This window comes from Lates calcarifer, unplaced genomic scaffold, assembly GCF_001640805.2.
Source record: "Lates calcarifer isolate ASB-BC8 unplaced genomic scaffold, TLL_Latcal_v3 _unitig_950_quiver_259, whole genome shotgun sequence".
Taxonomy (NCBI): Eukaryota; Metazoa; Chordata; class Actinopteri; family Centropomidae; genus Lates; species Lates calcarifer.
In genome coordinates this window covers 1,480,757-1,495,870 of record NW_026118117.1, presented here as the reverse complement: position 1 = coordinate 1,495,870, position 15,114 = coordinate 1,480,757, and the positions used below count along the sequence as shown (strand labels likewise).

Here is a 15,114-nt window from a genome sequence, read left to right as displayed (position 1 = left end):
GAGGAGAAAAGTTTCTGACAAAAATTGAATATTTAATGCGTCATGGACAGATTCAGCCATGCTTTCACTGCTGACAAAACTGGTTTACCGGTATGCTTAGTATGTGGTAAAAAATTAGCAAACACAAAAAATCAAACGTTGAAAGACATTTTCAGAATAAACACACTGCCTTTGCTTTGCCTTTTGAGATGAGCAAAGAAGATCAATTTTTGAACTGCTGTGGAAAGCTGATCAGAGCAAAACTATTTTCAAGAAGTGGATAAACTCTACAAATTCAAATACATCTGTTAGTTTTGGGGCAGCTCAAGAGACAGCCTGGCACAGGAAGCCATTCACAGATGGAGAATCATTCATTAAGATATCAAAACATATATTCTCAGACTTCAAAAACAAGAGATAAACTTTTCCAAAAATTAGAGATAAGCCTCTCTCTCCAAAGACTGTCAAGAACAGGACCATTAAAATGGCAGCAAACATCACCAGTCAACAAATTACAGACATTAATTCAGCTCCAGCGTACTCAGTCGCCTGTGATGAGTCAAAAGATGTCAGCGATATTGAGCAAATAGCACTGTTATGCAGATATGTGAACTCTGCTGGGCCACAGGAAGAAATCATTGAGGTAATACCACTTAAAGGCCAGACACAGGGGGAGGACATCTGTGAGGCTGTGTTGGATTGTTTAAAAACTAAAGAAATAAACCACCCACCTGGTGTCAGTGGCTACTGATGGGGCACCAAGTATGACAGGAGCACAGCGGGGATTTGTGAGTTTACTTCAGAAGTTGCTGAATAGAAAGCTGCTGACATTTCACTGTATCCTACATCAAGAGGCATAGTGTACTTAAACACTTTTCCTCAGCTGGATCACCCAGATTGGTTAGAAAAGTTGCACTTCATGGTGGATATGACAGCGCACCTTAACACTGCTGAACAAAAGTCTGCAGGGCAAAGGAAGGACAGCCTTGCAGATGCTGGAGCAGGTTTTGGCGTTAGAGCGCAAGATGACATTGTTTGCCAGAGATGTACAGAGAGGTACAGTGCTTCACTTCCCCTCTTTGAGAGAGCTCAAAGAAGCGCACAATCAGATAAATTATGAGTATTTTCAGCGTGCCATCATTGCAATGCAAACTGCATTTCAGGAAAGATTCTGTGAGTTTAGGGAGGCAAAAAACACATTATCCTTCCCCATCACTCTGAATGTCGATCCACCGCTGTTGAATATGACTGCATTTACAACTGTAAGTCAGCCCGATCTTGAGCTCGTACTGGCCGACATAGCTGACAAAGGCATGTGGATGTCTAAGTTCAGAAGCTTGACAGCTGATCTTGAAGATGTTGCTCATCAGAAGGCCATTCTTGCTCAGAAGCACAAATGGAGGGACATTGAAAACCTTCTCAAACTGGACAAACCTGTGTTCAATACATGGAATGCCATTCCCAACACATATAACCATGAAAAAGTATGCATTTGGAGTCATGTCGGTCTTAGGATCCACATACTTGTGCAAGCAGTTTTTTTCCATCATGAAATACATTAAAAGTAAACATTGCTTGCGCCTCACAGATAAGAGCTTATAACCCTGATATGGATATGCTGTACAGTGAAGTACAGCATTATTTGTATTATTTCTTTCACCTTGAAAATTTCTTTCACATTTTCAATGTGAAAGAAATAATTTAATGAGCTATTATTTTGAAAATATATTATTTTGTATTGGACCCTGAACTGATGTAGTTGTTTCATATTCAGGTTGACTGTTGACTGCCGTATGCCATGTGAGGAAATTAAGGAATGATGGTACACTGGAACAGACATTAAGCAAAATAACATAGAAACTGGCATTTTTTGTTTGCCCTTATTAATGAAAGTGAATATGCTGCAGCTGTATGACTTTACAATGTCGGTGCAGGCAGATTTCTTTTAAGTTAAAAAAAATCCTCAAATAAGGGAAAGACTCAAACAGGCCTGCATTGTATATTTTAGTTGAAAATAAATTTAATATGTAGTGTTTTCTTCAATTTAGTGGTCAAATAGGTTTTGTGGCTCTGAGTGGGTTTTAATTTGGTGGGAAACAGGCCCAAATGGCTCTTTTAATGCTAAAGGTTGCTGACCCCTGGTCTAGGATGATATTACAGCAGACTGGCCATCAGTGGAAGGAAATTGATTGACTATCAGAAAGTTTTTCCAGTGCCAAAAAAAAACTTAATTATCTCTTTATGTTATTATTTGATGTATTTGCTTTCACTTTTTACATGTTTTAGTTTTTTCAGAGTAATGTAGTTGTCTGTAGTAGAGGTACAATTGAACTGAATTGATTTGAATTTATGTAATATATTACATCAATTGTTTGTTTTGTCAAGAAACCCACTGATGACTGACTGCTTCTCACCGTCGTTTGATGATCTCTCCTTAGGTGTAGCCTTGTCTTTGCTCTTTATGTGCAATACAGTGAAGCAATGAGCAGACTTCACAGTTTAATTTTTCCTCACAGAACTTGCTCATGTCTGCCCTGTTTCAAGCAACTGTAGCACAGTCCTTTCCCACTGAGAAAGTCTATCTTCTCTTTGTGAACAGATTTCTCATCTTCTTACACCATCTTCATGCACCATGTTCACCCTGACAAAAAAGACAGGGCTTGGTGAAAGTGCTGACAGAGCTGTTAGGACTCTTTTTACTTGGCTTTAACTCTGTGCTGACACCCGCTTGGTTATTTACAGGTGTTACGGATGTGGTAAAGATCATCTTACCACTCTTCCTCTCTGATGTCAGGTTTACTGGATATTTGGTTGTCCCTTGTTGCTGTCCTTTATGTCTCCAAACAAAGGGTGTAATGCAATCTTAGCTTGCATGTTAATAAATTCTACAAGGTCTTTAAACTTGGATCTTCAAACCTTTTTCTCCTGGATATTGAAGAAAGCACTCTTCCACCTCTCAGTTTTTGTTGCTTGATCAATAATTCCATAATGTTGTTTTGATGTTGCATTACAGTGGGCAAAGCTTCTGAACCTGCTGAACTTCCAGCCGAACTATTGCTTGCAGAAGAACCACTGACACTTACATCAACTGTAGCTGAATGATTTGACTGTGCAGCATTATTGGAGAGTGGGGTTGGGTTATATTTATTTCTTGTGGTCCGATGATGCTCAGTGAGCACATTACAGCTTTCCACAGGCTCTCCATAACTTTTCTTTACCATAGCTGGCTGCCTTTCTTGTAGCTTGGACTGTTCATCTTCCTTTTGTGGAGCATCCGCATCCTCAAACCTTTGCAAAACCTTAAGTTTAGCATCTGTGGCAGCCAAAGCTGTCTGGATTTCAAGTTCTTCCTTCTCAGTCTTAAGCCTTGCTTCTTTCCTAGTCAGAGCTTCCTTCTTTTTTAGTGTTGCTGCCCTCGCCATAAGTGCAGCCTTTTCCAATTCTACTTTCAAGCGTGCTGAAGAGGCGGAAGATGCAGAACAACAACCAGAGCTTGCTTTAGACCTTTTGGACTTCCCAGATGCTGCTTCTGATATGCTATTGTAATTGTAAAATTCTTTTATTGTAGCCATTTGTGACGTCTAGACTGCTTACTTACATTCTCACCGAGATGTAAATTCTGTAGGATACCCCAAGTGTGAAAGATCAGGGGTGCCACATCTGGAGGCAGACAAAGAGGTGTAAAAGGGCAAATAAGATCAAGGACCCTTTTGTTCACCTTGGGGGGGTGTCTTTCAAGTATAAGAGTCTAGATGTCCCTATGCTCAGGGTCTTTTGCCATCTCCTGACCGCTCGGATGGTGACTGACCTTTTTCTTGCAAGGAAAATAAAACTTTCTCGGCCGGCAGAAGTCTCTATTTCATTCTTCACCAGCAGCTGGGAAAATTTCCTCAGCACTATCAGAAGGTTTAACATTTTCATCAACTTTTCTTGCTTCCCCCATACGTCTATAGATGCCTTCTATCCAAGCATCAACTTGATCAGGAAAGTCTTTGAATGAATCAGCCTTCGGTGTAAACCAATTCTGCTGGTCACTGTTCATTTCCTCCTCTAATGTAACTTGCTAAAACAGCCCTTTAAGAGAAGAGTTCAACTCACAAAACTCTCCAAAGAGTTTACTGAATTCAACAGCCAACTTGGTCTTGACCACCTCCAAATTGCCATTCAATTAAATGAAGCATCTCATTCTTTTTTGCAGTAAGCTGAGTCAGTGTAGCTTTCCTTGACCCTATTTTCCTTTGTAATGAATCTTCCATAGCTTTGGCTGTAGGCTTCACTTGCTGTTTTTCCAATAAGGCTGAATCTTTATCCTCCTCCATGATACAAGATTAGCCCTTTCCACTTGCTAGCTGCTATTAGCTTAATACAGCAAAGTGTTTCAATGTCTTCCAAAGGCACACACAAAGAACGATGCATAACCATAATATGCTCCCGGTCCACACATATTAGCTTTTTCCACTAGCAGTTGCAAAGTCTGTTATGCACTTCCTAGAGCTGCTGCAGAGGCTTTCAAACAAGCAAATCTTTGCCACAATCCAGGAGCTCCAATTTATTTCCAATCCACCAGCAAAGACCAGTTTTTATGCTAATGTTTTTGCAGAAAATGAACTAGCTAGTAGTCCTTAATGATCCACTTTACCTCCAGGTAAAATGGGAAAAAACTAAATCTTTATTCTACAGAATTGGTTGTTACATAAAAAACAAAAAGGACAGGATATGGTATAAAAACCATGTGGCTCCACAGCTAGTCTCAATTTCATGTAATTAGGCTGCTGTCTCTTAAAGCTATAGTACCCCAAAAACACAAAACTCAAAACTCAATGAAATTATTTGTGCTTACACAGAAAGGAATAACAAATAATCAAATTAAATTGAAACCCAAAGCTATACTACATAAAATGTACATATTATAACAATATAACGAGAAATTAGAAAATCTACCTTGCCTCATACAATACCTCTTCATATCAGTAACGTTACATGCTTTAGTAATGCTTTGGTGAGCATTTGAGTATAGTAGGTCTTAGCCAACACATTAAGGCTGTATGATATATTTTTTAGTTTTTAGTTTTTTTTTTGTTTTTTTTTTGAGATAATTGTTCATAAAAACATGAATATATAAGTAGCATAAAGTGACATATGTATTCAGCTTGCAGTGGCCTATATCATATTTCTTTTCCCCAGATGTCACCAGAAAACATGCCAGAGGTGGTAATGATGGGATATTGTCTTAAAGAGATGTGCTTGCTGCCATCACCAGACAAGATGGGCTAAAGATATCAGAAAACACACAGTAAGTTCCTATCACTCCCTCCAACACATAAACTTCAAAACAATTCTAAACCATTCTACAGTCACTGTCTACCACAATCCACTACTAACTATATATAATTAGCTCAAAATTAGTAAGCATAACACTATACCCAAAACACTAATTATCACACCCACTACAACCAGTATCATACTAAGTAATTATTCCACTGAATTTGCAACACTGCTCATAACCACCAACAGTACCAGTAGCTCCTGCCATCATTACTACTGCACTTTGCATAATGTTTCCCACAATATGTTTTCCTCTCTACCTAACTTCCCTTTTTCCCACTACATTATAACATTTTAAAAGGTATCATTGAATGTCCTAAATCCCAAAGTGCTGTCTGGGTTTGATGTAGTTTCTATGTTATTTAATGTATGTATTTCATTTGTCTTAATATAGTAGTGAGAATTTCCCCCTGGCAATTAAAAAAGTATGTACCTAGTATCTACCTACACTGGGTGGATGTTTTTACCCCATAGTTTCACATCTTCAAAGAGTGTGGAAAGAGGGTAACATTCTTTTTTTAATTTCACCACTGCTTGATTTCAGCAGCTGGGCTCTGGCTAAACCCAAAAGTCTGTATTGTTGAATTCTTTCTTTTGGGAATTATGATATGTAAACAGAAAACAGCAGTTCCAAACTTAACAAACTAGGCTTCATTCATTCTTCCAATATCTATACCACTTATCCTTAAGGGTCATGGGTGGGCTGGAGCCTATTCCAGCCAACACTGGGCATTACACCCTAGACAGGTCGCCAGTACATCACAGGGCCAACATAGACAAAAACCATTCACACCATACATTTTTAATATAACTAGAACACTGGACCAATAAACATGTCCCTGCAAAGGTAGATTCAAATTCAGGTTCCTGTATGTTCCTCTAAATTTTCAATCTGTCATCTGAAGACATCATTATGTCAATATAACATCATGCTTGAAAAGCAAAGAGCTGCTGTTATACATAAAGAGATGATTGAACGAAGATGCTTTGTTTAGTAAGCCTTAAAGGAAAATAACAAAAGAGAATGAGATGAGAGAATGAAGAGAGACTGTTGTGTTCCAGTCAGAGAAACTTTATTAGATAATCATTGCCTGTGATTTTGCTGATGAGTTCAGGTCTGCAGCTTCTGTTCAGTGAGCATCAGGAGACAATATTTCCTCTGCTCTGTCTGTCAGAACTTCTGGACAGGCTTCCTCTGTAACAGTGAATGGCACAGCGGTGGAGTAAGCAAAAGCTGAGTAGACAGGCAGTACTGTACAGTACAGGATGTGTGTGTGTGTGTGTGTGTGTGTATGTATTCATAATGTGCTCATGTAGACACTCACAGCACTTGTAGAGAGTGTTGAGCCTGGCAATGTCATTGCGGCTCATCTCCTTGGCATTGCCAAAGGACACATTGGAGTTAGGGATTGGGAGCATGGTGGGCTGGTTGTTCCTAGAGAAGGCATACCTACAAGTGAACAGAGAGTAGTTAGACCAAACCACAGCATATCCTGCATACACAACACATGTATGTATGATGAAACACAGCAGCCAGTTGTTCTCACTTGTGGTACTGCATGACAGAGTTGTAATCATAGGGAGTGCCCTGGTTGAGGGTGGCAATCTTCCTGAAGTTGTGCTCCATTCCTAAAAAAAAAATGAAGAGGATAAAGTTAATATTTGATCTGAATTCAAGATGTTTCTTTTGGTCAGAAAGGAGTCCAGCTGCTGGAGAAAGTTCCCAACATGCTGCAGAGCTCTATTGCTTGATACTGGTGGATTTATATTCAGAAACCTGCTGCCAAACAATGAGCTTCTCTTTCATGTAAAATCATTGAAATGCCAAAATTTGCCAAAACTGTTTTTGTCCACTTGGAGGCATAAGGGAGCCTCTTCTGTGGAGGTTTTCAGCTTGACAGTTATGATGTCAGTACTAAAGATTAGTAACTTTAGCTTGAACAGTTTCATTACTCCACCTGTCTAATGTTTTTTTTTTTGTTTTGTTTTGTTTTTTCTGGTCTTAAAATGGATTTGTCTCCCAGTCAGGGTTGTAGCACACCCCGATACTGAGATACTACTCAGAACTGTCTAATATCCATGTTCTTGCTTGGCTATAGAGTTGTATTATCATGTCCCTCACAAGGTTTAACCATGAAATATACTTTAGGCCTGTGTGGCTTTTTAGGTGGGATAAATCTAAACACAGCATCAGACCATTGTCTCTTATTTGAATGCAAAGACAGGTGACAAATTAAAAGAAAAACCAACATACAGTTTTTCAGGAAGTAAGTGTTCAAATGAGTTGAAATGGCTATAGCATACAATTCACATTATTTATATATCATACTCAAAGCATTCAGTGACCCCCATGCCCTGTGGATTGGGGCATTGTCATTTTGTTTCTCCAGTCATTTTTCAGACTTTTCCTCTCATTTGTTACCTATCTGTACATGGCTGCAATTTATCTGGTTCCTTCTGTAATTCATTGGTAATAATAAACAGCTTCCTCACCAGACTGAACGTTCTGCAGCAGGACTTTGATGTGATTGTCCCTGTCAGAGCGGGTTTGTTCATGGTTGAATCCCAGAGCGTGGAGCAGCTCATGCTGGACAGTGCCATGGTAAAGGCATCCTCGACGGGCCAGAGACACCACCTGCTTACCACCGCGACGGCCAACGTAGGAGTAGCAGCTGGACAGGATCAGGCATTAGTTGAAGAACACTGAAGTCTGACTCCACCTTTCAACTCAGACTGTTCATTTGTATCAGTTTCTTACCCATTCTTGGACTCAATGCTCAGCCAGTCGCGGTCACTGCTTCTGCTGGGCCTGAAGCGGATGCAGGAGAAGGAGGAGAAGGACTCCAGTCCACGGGTGATGATGGCCTTCTCACGGGAGGCTGGAAGGATGACACCACATGACATTTCGCTTATCATCCCACAACACAGGAAAACAGCAGAACAAATCTTAGAACAACCCAAACCAAAGATTCAAACTGATTTTCTTTAAGACTTAAAAAATGCAGATTAATTCACTGGTTTCACACGGTCTTACTGTATTGGATTTTATCTTTTGTTGACTCATGTTTAGATGTTAAAACATAAGTATTTAAAATGTTCAATTGTCAATCATGCCGTGACTCCAGGGGACATGCTGCTGCTTATAGTGACTTTATTATTAACAATAGCTTGCCCTTGTCTGTTTGATGCTGCTAAATGAGCAGTTTGATCTGTGGTCAGTCTCACTCAAAGCTTCTGAAAAAAGCTACTACAACAAGCTGCATAACCAATGAAAAGTTGCTATAAATAGACAGATCATACTTGGGCCCCCTAGACCTTCATCTGACACTCACAGAAGTGACTGGCGATGTAATAAGGAATGTAGACCTTCCCATCAGTCCACTTTCCCCACATGCAGCCTCGGCTGGTGCAGGGATCGGCATTTCTCTCGGCCTCACTGTCGATGGCAATGTCTCCTCCAGTCAGGATGGGATCATCGTCTGAGCGGACTAAAACACATCACACAGCAACTTAAAACCTGTTGAACTGCACTAAAAAATTAGAAGAAGAAGAAAATGAAGAAGAAGAAGAAGAAGAAAATGTGTTGAAACCTCAACAGTCAAAATGAGAGGTGACTGCAGCAGCTCACACTCACTCAGATTGCTGTTGGCTCTCTCCAGAAGTTCAGAGACAGAAAGCTCAGAGTCCGCCTCTGCTCAAGGAAATCATCAACAACACAATTTCACTTTTCAGAAAAATACACCAGTCCCAGTACTGTACATGTCAATACAATAGGTGTGATCATAAGAGTGGATTACATACCTGCCTGCAGGTAGGAAAGGAAAAACAAACATACAAGTAGATAAAAGTTAACAGATAGTTAAAATATGCAGCTTCAAACATGCAAATACATCTAGATGGTGACATAATTGACCTGCAGATGGTCTTACCTCAGTGTCGGCCCAACAGCAGGCAGACAGAAGCAGCAGAGCCAGAGCGGAGAACCTGAAAACAGACATGTGAGCCATCCCAGCAGACCTGCAGGACACAGACAGGAATCAGCTGCAGCTTCATCTCAGAGAAAAGATACAGAGTTTGAACCAAAAGACAGTCAAATCCTCATACACTGAAAGAAAGTGCTAACTCCTACTTCAGCCTCTGCTGCAGACATTTGCAGCTGAACTCACCTTGGATTCTCTGTGTGGACTTGTACATCTGAGGTTTGACTCCAGGTTTTTATATATGTTCAGCTGTGCCAGGAAGCCCAAATATAGATTATCTGAGTACAACAAAACCTAAAGAATCAGCTAAACTGGCCTACCTATCAGTCACATAATGCACAGACAGATAAGCAGACAGAAATACCTCCATACCATTGTGGGTGGGAAAAAAGACACTTGCTGCACTTACCATTATACTGTACAAAACAGGCTGAAATAATTGACAAAAACTCACTGATATGTCTGATTTGTTCTCTTCATTTCTTCATGTCCATGGACTGTATTCATTTAACACAAAGTTCCTAAACCTTGTGATTAATGTTCAGTTCTAAATGTTCAGCTTACCTCAATTATTTTTATAATGTATAACTGAAACCATATTTCTGTACTTTAATTATTAAGATGAACCTATTCTAACAGTACCTCACATATGGAGGTGTGCAGCATAAAGCCAATATACTGTATGTGCAAAGGAGCACCTTACAATCTAAAGCAGTTCACTACAAAACAACTACACACAGCCATAAGGCTGAATCAGGTGCTTTTCCAACAAATGTAATATTTAATATACTCGATGGTGTAATATTTCACAGAGCGCAGCTGTTATTTTGTCCACTCTATATCTCTTCAGAATTAAAGGTGATAGATAATGGATTGTACCCACAGGTGTAGGTGTGTGTGTGTGTGTGTGTGAGAGAGAGAGAGAGAGTGCTGAGTCTGTCATTCAGAGTAAGGCCAGAAAAAGGCTTATCAACGACAGTATGTTCTACGTTTGATTATCTGCGTGTGTTTACTCAGCAGCTACACCAGGCCCTGTTCATGAGGGTCAGCAATGTGACAGTGACAGAAAATGTGAATATTGCTGATCACCTGTAAAGGTTTACACTGAGTTTTGCTTCTAGATGAATGTTTATTCTGTTTTCTGATGATACAAAACCCTGCAGTTCAAATCTTCTGTTGAGATAAATGCTGACGAAAGCACTTCATCACTTATGTCTATGCAGATTAAACTTTTTGTAGGTTGTAGAAACAGGCTGACAAGGTTAAAATATGCAAATATACCTTTTAACTCCTTTTTAGTTTTTATTCATTTTTAGTATTGCATCAAGCTAACAATCTGTTGTATACACAAGTGTAAAACTATGATGATATTACTGCAGAGCTGCTAATTTTATTTTCTCATTAGGACAGAGCAACAGCTAATTAGATCAAATTCAGATTTTCATCAGTCACAAGATTCATTTCTGGTTTTGCTTGTAAATCAAAAGTTGCATCAATCTTCATTCTTTCCTCTTGATTTCCTGTTGGAAAAATAGGTAAGATGTTAAAAAATATTGATTGAATGCTTTGAATCAGATATTTGATCCTGATTGTAGAGTGGTTGAGGCATCTGTCACACAACCACAACATCCCTATTTCTGTCTGTATCTGTGTCTGTATTTGGACAAAGTAAAGAGATGGGAACTATAGATTTGAAAACAGAATATACAGCTAGGTTCAACCAAATATTTTCCTTACTTTAAACCTTATTGATGATGGTGTGTGTATAACAAGTTAAAAAAAACATCCACTCACTTTCATTTCTAAAGGAAATGGTTTCTTTGCACAGGTTCTGGCTCAGGAAGTAGTTGAATCTGCAGTGCAGGCGCAGTTGAATCTGCAATGAATGTAAAAAAAATAATCTCCAAAGGCTGCTTGATTTCTTTATGGCTCTGCTTCAGTGTACATCAACATATGCAGATTTGTGTTCAGTCAGTACAGCAGGAAGACAGTTGTGTAAAAGGTACATACTGCATCGGTAGAGGCGGTTGATCCGGAGGATGTCAGTAGGACTCATCTGGGTGGCCCTGCCAATGACTACATCGTTGTCGGGGATGGGAAGGATGGTTGGCTCCCTGTTCTTTGAGAAGGCAAACCTATGGTGCAAACCCAGAGTAGTGATGAGAGAACTCAACTGTACACAAGCCACCATGAATCAAATTCAACAAAAACCACTACTTCAATAAATCTCATATTTGCTTCGGTTGAGCTTTAGAATGTATTTTTGTACTAAGTGTGGAATTTGTCTCTTTGACCAGACACAATTATATTTTTGTGTTATGTTATTATGAAGTTCATTGGGAGAGCTGAGATGCTACCTTCCATAGTGCATGACAGAGCTGTAGTCATAGGGAGTGCCAAGGTTCCTTGTTTGGATCTTCCTGAAATTATGCTCCATTCCTGTAGAGGATCACACAGCTTCATTAGATGTCTCTGTTGAATTATATTTATTTGCCAGTCACATGGCTGAAGTGTGGTAGAAAGTGAAGAAAAATTAACAGTTCTATCTGCCTGAAACTACATACAGTATGTCCTGAATGTATTGAAGCTTCAATGCCTCACCTGTTGCCATGGTAATGAGTGTCCAAGAGTTGTTTTTTGTTTATTATTATTATTATTATCATCTTTTTTTATAAGCATTATTTAATTATTACCACCACAATCCCAAATAGCCCATGGAGCCCAAAAGAAATAGTAACCCAACATTCCCAGCTCTCTTTGCACCCACCAAGATGGGATCAAAGAGAGCTGAGCCATCAGCAACTGATAAAGATGTGAGTCCCCAGCTACTATCTACCTGCTGAAATGATATTTGTATTTCTTTATTGTATATTTTTCATCTGTGCTCTTAAAAGACATAAAGATCTTTTACAAAAGCATTATTAAAGCTCAATCTGTACACTACATAGTGAAAACCTTTTTCAAATTGTTAGTGAGGGCTGCTTGTAACGTGACCCACCGGGAATGACGTTCTGCAGCAGGATGCGAACATGGTTATCTCTGTCAGATCGAGTCTGTTCATGGTTGAAGCCCAGGGCATGGAGCAGCTCATGCTGGACAATTGAATGGAAGACACAGCCCCGGCGATTCAAAGATACTATCTGGCCATTACCTCGACGCCCCACAAATGAGTAACACCTGAAAGAGAGTAGTAAATAAAACTACCAACAGTAAACCAGCCCCAGAAAAGAATATGCCACCTTGATTCTCTTGACCTGAGACACACCATGTGTGATAAATGTCAGCTCTAGGTGTAAACAAGTCTATTCATTCATGTATGTATATGTAGTATATGTGCAGTGTGTGGTTCATACCCTGAGCGGGACTGAATGTTCACAAAGTCCCTCTGTCTGTTTAAGGGAGTGAAGCGGATGCAGGTGGACTGGGCAAATGACCGCAAACCTTGGATGATGACTTCTCTCTCTCTTTGGGCTTTACGGTGAAAAAAAGGATTAGTGAGTTGTTTTTAGGAATATTTTAGCAGCTGTTGTTGCTGCTATTGTTTTACTAGTGCTATTGCTACTGTTACTATTGTGGGCTACTGCCATTACTGCTATTACTATTGCTACTGCTAATTCTACTAATACTAGCCTACCATGATGGCTACTACTCCTACTACTACTACTATTACCATTATTACTATTAGCACTGTGACTACCAGAACACAGCTATTGCAACTTACAGAACTGTCTGGAGATGCGGTACGGTACATAGACATTGCCATCAGGGGATTTAGGCCACAGGCAGCCTCGTTCTGTGCAGGGATCAGCGTTCTGAAATCCTGTGGGCACTGCTATGTCTCCAATCACCAGAGGCTCATCAAAATTTTTCCCTGCAAAGCAGAAAATTTTGTCATCTTTTTTCATTTCATTTTCTCAGTTTCAGATCTGAGTTTGATACCACACTGATGCTTCTGTTTAGATTGAAATTTCTCTGCTGAAAACTTCAAGGTGTGTACTGTAACACCAGTATTATGCTTACTATTAATGCATATTTAATTCTATTTTTAAGGTTAGATTGCATTTGTCATAATTACTGTACATATGTTGGTGGGCATGCAGTGGACATGAACATACCAACATTAGCATTGGCTCTCTCCAACAGTGTGGAGATACTGAAGTCATCATCCTCAATGGTGTTGCCTGTGGAATAGAAATAGTTTAATCATGTATCAGTTGCATGATGATAAACTTGAAACAGCATTTCACTGAATGAAAATCAGTCAAGTCTTACCAGAGTATTGATCACTCTTTTCAAGAGAATCCTATAATAAAATGCAGAGTAAAAAAGCTGGTTAAATACAGTTGAATGAATATGGAACCATGGTGATCTTATCTGAATTAAAGATGTGAAAATCCATTTGTGTGAAAGTCCAGATAGAGAGTTTAGTTCCAGCAGACATTTCATTTTAATTTCAGACTCTGAACCTATATTTTTACTTTCTAATGTTTGCATTCCTGAAAAGGAATAGAGTGTAAAGTAATCTAAAAACAAGATAAAATCACATTTTGCTTTTTACAGTTTACAGGTTCCATGTCAATATCCCCATAATTAAGAAAAAACATTCCCCTGCTAATTCAGCCATCAGTCAGTATTTACATATTTCTTTTTGCAGTTGATTATTGTATCTCACCAAATATCTGAATTTATCACACTGATTGCATTTCATGTCAAACTGTGACATAATGAATGAGGAACAAATGAAGTCTCTGTCTGTTCATATTAAAGTGTCTGCTGATGCTTACCTGGATAGTAAAACTGTGGACAGAGCAGAGGAATGCACTGAGAACAACAGTCTGGGTGATCATGGCTGGTTATAGGACAGCAGCTAAAGACCAAGAAAATGCCTGTAGGAAACAGAAGTGTTCAAACTTATATAGGCAGAGGAGCCAACTAACTTTTATCCTAAAATGGAATACTGTTGACAGGCCTGTTGACAAATTCAGCACAACTGGAAGTGGCAGTTATTGCTTAAACTGAACTATGGTTTGTGTAAGATGTGAACTTTTTTTCAGCTGTTTGTCTACAGGCAGCATACTACACTTTTCAGCAATCATTGATATAAACTCAGTCAAATTAATCAATTAATAAGCCAAAACACTGACCATGTTAGACATTGACATGAAAGACACATTCATTTAGTAATCTCAAATTATAATGCGCAGAAAGAAATGCTTTTATTACTTCTAGGAAATGTTTTATATCCCAGATCTCAGTTACAAAATAGAGATGCTGTGCTTTTTATGGCTGCAAAACTAAATTTAATAAAAATATTCCATGTTGTGCATCATTTGATACACATTTTACTAAAATTCAGAAAGACGTATATTTGGATGACTTGATATCCTGTCATTACACTTACACACAGGTTCAAACAGTTGTGCAAAATACAATAGAAGTGAGTGGGCCACAGGAGGGTCTGGCAGGACTGAAAAGGTTGTAGACATGCTGACATTTAGTATGAAATAGACTCAGTAAATAGCTCATTAAAAACTCACACAAATCAGCACACAGTTGGATAATGAAAGTGCTTGTAGAAGGTATTTCTTAACAATGTCAAATTTAAGCTTTAGATTTATTTTTTATTCATAAAATCATATTTATCATCATCATATCATATTTAATTCTTTTGCATTTGTAAACATGTGGCTACTTACACCAAATTAGTCGCACAGGGAGTGAGGTAACACCATGTACAGGAATTTTAAAAAAAAAGGTAAAGAGGAAGATCACTGACCCTGTTAATTGCTCAACTCTGTGGGGCTATTTGTCTGTGAACATGTGAATCACT

The 15,114-nt window shown here is 39.0% G+C and overlaps 2 protein-coding genes across 3 annotated transcripts; both read right to left on the bottom strand.

Annotated features, from left to right (window-relative positions):
• Positions 1-6,342: 6,342 nt before the first annotated feature.
• Positions 6,343-10,436, bottom strand: LOC108880504 (hatching enzyme 1.2). The gene is made up of 9 exons (XM_018672054.2): positions 9,471-10,436; positions 9,234-9,321; positions 8,939-8,999; positions 8,637-8,792; positions 8,063-8,183; positions 7,798-7,976; positions 6,852-6,933; positions 6,630-6,754; positions 6,343-6,499 (listed from the first exon to the last, which is right to left on the bottom strand). Coding segments are annotated over exons 2-9 (804 nt in total). The 5' UTR covers positions 9,312-9,321; positions 9,471-10,436; the 3' UTR covers positions 6,343-6,497.
• Positions 10,437-10,573: 137 nt separating this feature from the next.
• Positions 10,574-14,218, bottom strand: LOC108880501 (low choriolytic enzyme). 2 transcript variants are annotated; one of them, XM_018672052.2, is made up of 10 exons: positions 14,069-14,217; positions 13,557-13,587; positions 13,400-13,465; positions 13,006-13,155; positions 12,638-12,755; positions 12,283-12,461; positions 11,642-11,723; positions 11,295-11,419; positions 11,079-11,160; positions 10,574-10,804 (listed from the first exon to the last, which is right to left on the bottom strand). In XM_018672052.2, exons 1-9 carry the CDS (start codon positions 14,129-14,131, stop codon positions 11,087-11,089), a joined length of 888 nt encoding a protein of 295 aa, XP_018527568.1. In that variant the 5' UTR covers positions 14,132-14,217; the 3' UTR covers positions 10,574-10,804; positions 11,079-11,086. The 2 variants fall into 2 exon arrangements, with proteins under 2 accessions (XP_018527568.1, XP_050925382.1); XM_051069425.1 differs by lacking the exon at positions 10,574-10,804 and having other exon boundaries at positions 11,078-11,160; positions 14,069-14,218.
• Positions 14,219-15,114: the final 896 nt, after the last annotated feature.